The sequence below is a fragment of the Nicotiana attenuata genome, unplaced genomic scaffold (genome assembly GCF_001879085.1).
Source record: "Nicotiana attenuata strain UT unplaced genomic scaffold, NIATTr2, whole genome shotgun sequence".
Taxonomy (NCBI): domain Eukaryota; kingdom Viridiplantae; phylum Streptophyta; class Magnoliopsida; order Solanales; family Solanaceae; genus Nicotiana; species Nicotiana attenuata.
In genome coordinates, this window is record NW_017674914.1 from 6,684 (window position 1) to 14,855 (window position 8,172).

The window sequence follows — 8,172 nt, forward strand, 5'->3', positions numbered from 1 at the left end:
TCAAAATTACTTAATTTTAGATATGCGTGTAGCTACAAAATCTCAATTTATTGTAACAAATTTTTTACATATTTAGACATAAAATGTACTAAAATAAGTCAATAATTAATACCATAAAGTATTTACTGTTATGAAACAATAAAAGAAGAAGAAAAGTATTGCAGGGAAAAGTGGGGAGAGAGAATTCTAATTAATATTTTGGGATGAATTACAATAGAATAGAACGCTCTATTTATAGGGAGAGGGTGACTTAGCCACCAAGCAATGAACCCTAGAATCTCTCTAAATATAGACATTCACCATAAATAGAACTCTATTTATAACACTCCCCCTTGAATGTCTATTCAACAGATAATGTGCCTCGTTAAAACCTTAACTAAAATAAAACCTAGTGGGAAAAAAATTCTAGAGAAGGAAAAAGAGTACACATATCTAACAATACGCTTTTTGGTTGCCTCGTTAAAAACCTTGCAAAGAAAACCCAGTGGGACAAAATCTTGTAAGGAAAAAAGAGTACAACGTGTATTAACTCCCCCTGATGAGAGCATCAATTCACATCCTTAAGCATTTGCATTCCAATCTTGTGCACCATCTTCAAAAGATCGTTGGTAGATATTTGATAAACAATATCAGCCATATTAACTTCAACGAATTTGTTTCACCTTGAAATCATCATTCTTGATAGAGATGAATTGTCTTCATATGATCTTGTTGGAATCGTCAGTTCAATATCTTCACATAGAGGTGAAAACTCTTGCTATCGTATTATCATGCATATTGTTATAGCAAGATACATTTGTGGACAAATTGCACTGAGGATGTAGTACTTCATGACCATGAATTCTATATGCTTTAAGCAATTTAAATCCTTCAATGACTTTTAAGTCATATAAGCCATATAATAGACTTTAGATGCATATCAAGTTTTAATGTCATGCTAGACATATAAGATATCGAAAACTGATTGCATATACCATTGACTTTATACTTTCAAGTGTTTGAACTGCAAGTCCAAATACTTGTCTTTCATATGAAACCAATTCTATTCGAATTGTTTCTTCAGACTTAAGATCCTCATATATATATTTAGCGCCATCATAGATGTCGTTGCCAAACATTTTGTATCAGTTTCAATATTTTTCCATAAAGACATAACATAGAGATCTCTTCATTCATATATTCAGGTACCTAAATCTCTCATGAGATTTTATGAAGTGTTATGTCATGTGATCTTCTAGATCACTTGCCTCCTTAATTATGATTATTTTGATCATTTGCTCATCTTCTTTATCAAGAAGTTTATTTGAAACCGATTTGTCTATACGCTTTAAGCGTACCATAGACTTTGTCCTTCTAGGACTTATTCTAATAGGAGCATTTGCAGTGAGAATATAGTTACTTTCTTTGGGTCAGCAAATGCACCCGGCATGCTTTGCAATATATTGCACATGAGTTATCCTTTTATGAACTTCAAGTTCATATTATTTTATTCGGGGATCTAGATGTATAAATGATAATTCATTCCATGTAACTTTTTCTCAACTGTTGTATCTTGTCTCCCCCTCATGTTAGAAAAACTAACTTGGTTCCTCAACTTTGAGAACTCATCTTTGTGCGTTATGGTGTTAATCAAAATATGCACCGCACATCAATTATAATAAGATGAAATTATTTGGTTCCTGACCCTGAACCACTTGTGAGGGGAGAATGTAATATACTTTCGTATATAACCTATATCAAACTGATATAGATAACTTTGTTCTCATAAGCAATAGTTTAGCTATTAAGTGGAGGCACTCAATAAATCATTTTGCTAAACGAACTGTGATGTAAACCAACTTATCAAGATGAACTTCTTGAATAAAAAATCTGGAAATTATGCTCGAAATTAAATTATTGAGCAAGTTACCTCGCAAAACACCATGTTGCGGGTTAATAATAATTGCACATGTAACCATCTCATAGATGCATCTTATGTGGTATACATGGCAGGTGAATGGGCCCATATTCACCTTTGATATTTCCAGCATTCATGGGATTCAATCCCAATTTTAATTGATCTATTAATTAATGAGAACAAGCAATATAAGAGAATTCGTACAACTTCAGGTGGTTATAATTTCTTACAAACTCCATTAGAGTTATATTCAAACTTTGTTGTCTTTTGCTTGTATATAAAATCAAATTATAGAATTTCAAGAATTTAAAAGAGAAAAATAAAGTAAAATACTTACCTGAAATCCAGAATTTAATCGTAAAGGAAGTTCATGGAATAATTGACAATCATTATGCTCAATCCCAAAACTTCTACTCAATTTGTTAGAGTCTCGTGCTGATAACGTGTTATGAAACAATAAAAGAAGAAGAAAAATATTGCAGGGAAAAGTGGGGAGAGAGAATTCTTATTAATATTTTGGGATGAATTACAATAGAATAGAACCCCCTATTTATAGGGAGAGGGTGACTAGCCACCAAGCAATGAACCCTAGAATCTCTCTAAATATAGACATTCACCATAAATAGAACTCTATTTATAATATTTACAATATATTTGAAAGTACATGGTTAAAAAAAATATCTTGACTCTCCCAAATAGCAATAGTGCTATATGAAGTGAAACGGCAGGAGAAACGTATTATTTCAGCAGAAATGTGAAAATTAGGCAAAGCAACAAAAATAAACATATCTCTGTGATCGGAACTCGGAAGGAGACCGTGCAACTAGTTAGGCTATCGAGTTTGAAAACAACAGCAACAACAACAACAATAAAAAATTCAGCATGTTCCCAATAGGTAAAATCTGGGGAGGGCCATCTGTACACAAACCTTACCCCTAACTAATGCAGATAGAGAGATTGTTTGCAATATGCACTCGGCTCAACTATCGAGTTTGAAAGGAATATTTAAACAAATAACCAACCAAATTTAATGTATATTTTCTAGTCGATATACATATATTATATATTAATTATACATAAATAATACTTCCTCTTTCCCAATTTTTGTGGCACAACTTCTGAAACTTGTGATCTAAAACAAGCCTTAAATATTTGTCTAATTATAAATCATTTCATTATGGGTAAAACTGACACTATATAGTCGGTGTAAAAATAATAGTCGGAAAAAAAAAATATATATATATGTACACACACACATTATGTATGTTATATACAAAAATTATACAAATTTTCGGCTAGCAAATATAAATAGTTTATGGCGCGGGCTAAAAGTGATAATATCCTAGACCAACTTCTACTTCCTACAACTGGGAGCATAAGCCGAATCACTTTGTCGGGCCTAACCAACTTCCCTACAACTGGGCCATTATGTGCTTAGCCCAAGATCAACAACTGGGTGTAATTACGATAGCCTGTTTGTTTGTCATAATGTAATTACAGTATAATTACAAGTTTACTGTTTGGTTGCACGAGTATAATTATACAGTTAGATTAAATTTTAAATTAAATAATTATCAAAACTAAAAATTAATATAATAAATATATACCTATAAGATTTTATAAGTATAAATGATAATATATTTGATATTTAAGATGTATATTTTTTCGTGAATATATATTAATTAATAATCATATATTTATAACTAATATTATTAAAATAATTTATATATATTTTAAATTAATAATATTTAGTTTAGATACTTACAAAAACTAAATAAAATATACGTTTTGTAAGAACATCATGGAATTCATGTTTGATAAAATAAATTAATATTTATAAATATAGTGCCATAACATTATTCAAATGTTTGACAAAACTAATCTACCAATTCTAACTAAAAAATGAACAACATGCAATGTGAGTCAATACTACAAAACAAGTAAATTGGAACCTTGAATATAACGCAATTTCAAAAATTCAAAAAAATATTAACTTATGTCAAATTCCAACATAATAATAGTAAGTCCCACTGCAACTTAAGATAGGAAACATGATAAGTTTATAACCACATTTAACAACGAAGTTCCACTTTAATTGCATCACTCATTATATACCAAGTTTATTAATGACTCATTATTTCTAATATTAGGATGTGTAGTTTCAAAAAATAGAATAATAAAATAAATAACAAATAAAATATAAGCAATTACATGGAATCACAAGAAGTAAAGATAGAGAAATAAAAGATAAATAATGTACAAAGAAAATATATTTTAAAATTTCAAAAGAAATAAAAAAGTAAAAATAAAATTAATAAAAATAAAAAGTTATAAAGAAAATAAATTAAAATAAAAATAAAAAGGAAAGAAACTAAAAGGCAACCTTGTAATTACACAGTGTAATTACCACCAATTCTCACCTCCCCCTTGAGAATTGGAGAGTGTAATTACACTCCTCCAATTACCCCTAATTCCATGCTGACCAAGTAATTACTTGGCCAAACAAACATGCCAAACTGTGTAATTATACCCAATTACACCCAAATCCAATTCCAAGGTGGCTTTCCAAACAGGCTCTAAGCAGTTATGGTATTTTAAGTTTGCCAAAACTTAACACTTTTGATCTCCTTCGAATATTTATATAACAATTTACGTTTGTTAGATTTGTCAAAAAATGTAGGGAAAAAAATAACTTTAAACATGAAGAACGTCCCATCAAATCCTAAAATATACAACACAAAAACTACACTAGCACACAAAATATAGAAGAAATTACACCTCAAGAAGCTGCACCAAGCTCTAGAAATAGATCAAAAATTGTACCTCTAAATGTGAGGTCCCACTGATTTATTTTTTTCACAGTTTCTGTAAGATCCAATACTACAAAGGGCATTGAATCAATCATATAATAGGGATAAACAGTGACGGTTAGTTAGCTCTTTTTTAATTGCAAAACATCCATCATATCCTTCTTTATACAGAAAAGATGGTACTTTACTCAAAGTTAGATCAAAATCCGCTCTGGAAATGTTATAATAGTTGCCATGGAAAAGGATATGAAAAGCTAATTAGGTGAAGACATCTAAGTTTATCATGCTGATTGAAATGACATTAGATTCAAATATCATGACACTTATCACTGATATATTATTGAATATTGTTGGTGCGTTATAATTTACACAGCATCTCATGATACAAGCAAATAACACCTAGAGGCCAGTTGTTTCATTCATAATCTGATAGCTACCCGCAGCTTACTGCCGAATCTTCACCTTTTTTCGCCAAATGTGCCCAGAAGCTCAGCCAAATCTCTCAAAAGCTGTCCCAGAGAGCTCCATGTAAGGTATTGCAGCTTCATCCGTAAAGTATCCTTTTGCATTTATGGGGTGTATAAAATCCATTTACTGCGCTGCAAATAGAACTGAACCCTGACCAAAATTAAGAAGCAAAGTTTGCAGTCAATGTATTGCTTGATCAGATATGTAATATCAGTTGAGGGTTCCTGCTAACCACCGGCTGCTTTTCAAGTTCTTGGTTAGCTTTACTTGTGTAAAAATCATAAGTCCAGTTAAAAATAATTTTAAAATAACAAATAGAGTACAATACAATACAATAGGTAACAACCATCCAAACAATATTTCTTGCTCCTCCCACCCAAAGAAATAATTCTGCTTAGTTGTTTGACAGTTTGTTCACTAATAAAGCAGAAATGTGTAGGCCAACAGTGACATTGTTCTGATACAATCTATTGCATTACACGAGGAGAAACACAAACAGGTTATTTGGATTCACAGAGAAAAGAATCAACCAAACAATTGTAGAAGCTGGCCTAGGCTAGGAGAAGAAATAACCTTTAGTACTGCTGCCTGTTGGCAATGGCTGAAATAACCCTTAGACTGTTTCAGATACAACGTTTTTCAGTTCAGTAATCAGAATAGGGGTTCTAAGTTCTAACAGAGATATCAATGTATGGTAGTTGGTACCAAAGGCCTAAGTAGAGTCCTTTATTAAAGGCAGTAACTAAGTAACTATTGCCTGTTGACAATGGCTAAAATAGCCCTCAAATTCATTTCAGATACTTCTTTACTCAGTTCAGAAATCAGCATATGTGTTCTAACAGAGAATTGCAGGTTTTATAGGCCTATAAAGAAAGTTGATTTCGCTTCTGGCTGATGCAATGGTTTAGTGTGTGATTGACACATCTTACACCAAGTACCATTCCCCTTCAACCCATGAGCCCGAGCTTTACACGGAGTAATCCCATTTCAGAAGCACTTCAATGTAATCACGAAAAGTACCATAGTATTTAAAAATGCTAACACTGCCTCTGGTACTAAATGTTAGTCAGCTTCAGCTTTTCCCTTACCTACTATATGGCTTTACCGAGTTAGTTTATGCAAGATTGCTACTTTCAAATTTAACCAACAAATTAATAGCTCAATAAACACATATATCACGAGCTATTGCTTTACTCTGTTAGTATATGATAGTGAACCTCAATCTTTAATCATGAAAATTAATTTCTCAAAGGAGCACCAAGCACGCTGAATACGTTATCACTAAATAGCCTCTGATTTTGTATTTTTGTTCTCTCTTTTAGCTAAACAGGTCTAATTCTGATACATCAAATTGGAGTAATGAGAATACTTCGTTTTAGTTGGTAGAATGGTTTAGCATATATAAGTATAGCACAAATCTTGGAACAGCTAGATATGCAAATACATATTCAAAGAGAATGCTTTAAAGACTAACCGAGCTAGGTCCTCACAGCTAGTGCATCAATCAGCAGCAAATGGGGCAAAGCACCAAGCCATTTTCATTACACTCAGTACACTTCACCACCACAGTTTTCCCCTCTTTCTGTTCCATGTCTTCCTTCACTACCATCACCATCTTGCAGCTCCCATTACACGCAAAACAAGGCAAGAACCTAACACCCCCACAACCCTCACAAACAAAACCAGCTTTCACCTTAGGCAAACCTTGAAGCAAATCCCCTAAATTCCCTTCCTCCACAATCCTCATTACCTCCTCAGCCCCACCTATGTACCTCCCTCTAAAAAACACCCTAGGAGGTATTAACTCAGTGCTCTCTTTACCCTTCATCAGCTCCTTCAATTCATCCCTGAAACCCCTATCCATTGAAATATCCCTCTCTGAATACAAAACCCCAAGCCCCTCAATTGCTGATCTCACTGCATTACAAGCCTCAAAGGTCTTCCTCACACCCCTCAACGTTGTTGTGTAAATCACTATTTTATCTTCACCATTTGGGGGACAAAGCTTTTCAAACCCATCAAGCTTGGAATCACAAGACATTAATCTTGTTGGCTTAAAAATGTCAGTTTTATCAACCACATCGTTAAAAGATGGAATATTTGGGCTTGAATTCTCTTTGTTAGGGAATGATTTCAAGAACCTGAAGCTAGAATCAGGGGTAGACAACTTGGGTAAAGTTGAAAACCGAAAGCTGTCACTGATGGGTGTCATGGAGGTGGAATCAAGACCAGCCATAAGCTCCCAAGAATTGATAATATCGGAGGTGTGTGACTTGAGGGTTCTGGGTTCAGACAAGGGGCTTGGGAAAAGTGAACCGAGAGTGTGACGAGGGGGTGGGGTAGGGGTAGGAGGGACAGTGGTGGTGGTGGTGGAGGAGGGTGGAGGAGAGGAAGGTGGGTCAAGGGTTAAGAGACCATAAGTGGTGGAAGTGAGAGAGACAATGTGGTGGCTGAAACCGGCGGCTGAGCCACCCATTTGGGTGAATTCATTGTCTTGGTTGAGCAAAGTTGATGAAACGCAACCCATTATTGCAATGGCAGAAGAGACTAGAGAGAGTCAACGAAATTTGGAGGGTGAAGTGAAGAGTATGAAGAGGACAAAGTGAGTGTAAAAGGGATCAGAGAGAGTAGAATACAGGAGAAGACTTTTATGAAGCGTGAGAAAGATTTTGATAATAGTACTACAATACTTGTTTAATGGCGGAGTTCGAGGAGTTTGCATTCAATTTTTGAAAAATGACAGTGGTGGACATAGACGTGTGGGATTGTGGGAGCAGATTGCTTTCTTTTTAGCGTTTTTGGTACTTTTTACCGCTCAAATATTTCATTTTCAAATTCAACCCCTTGAGTTACTGTTTCTGTCGTAAAGCCTAAAAAGGAAGCCTACCCCCATTCACTTTTGTCCCTTTTTCTTACTTGTATTTCTTTCTCTTCCTTTTTTTGGTGGATAGATCAGTGAGTAATAGATTTGAAATAAGATATTCATTCCATGTTAAT

The 8,172-nt window shown here is 33.8% G+C and overlaps 1 protein-coding gene across 1 annotated transcript; it reads right to left on the bottom strand.

The window, feature by feature from the left end:
- Window positions 1-4,974: 4,974 nt before the first annotated feature.
- On the bottom strand, window positions 4,975-7,949 carry LOC109219441 (uncharacterized protein At5g39865). Its single transcript, XM_019383901.1, has 2 exons — window positions 6,650-7,949; window positions 4,975-5,325 (listed from the first exon to the last, which is right to left on the bottom strand). The coding sequence occupies exon 1, from the start codon at window positions 7,700-7,702 to the stop codon at window positions 6,680-6,682; it is 1,023 nt and encodes a 340-aa protein (XP_019239446.1). The 5' UTR covers window positions 7,703-7,949; the 3' UTR covers window positions 4,975-5,325; window positions 6,650-6,679.
- Between the last annotated feature and the right edge of the window lie 223 nt (window positions 7,950-8,172).

Bases quoted from the DNA above. Each gene is read 5' to 3' on its own strand.
- LOC109219441 (XM_019383901.1), bottom strand. From the start codon at position 7,702: ATGGGTTGCGTTTCATCAACTTTGCTCAACCAAGACAATGAATTCACC.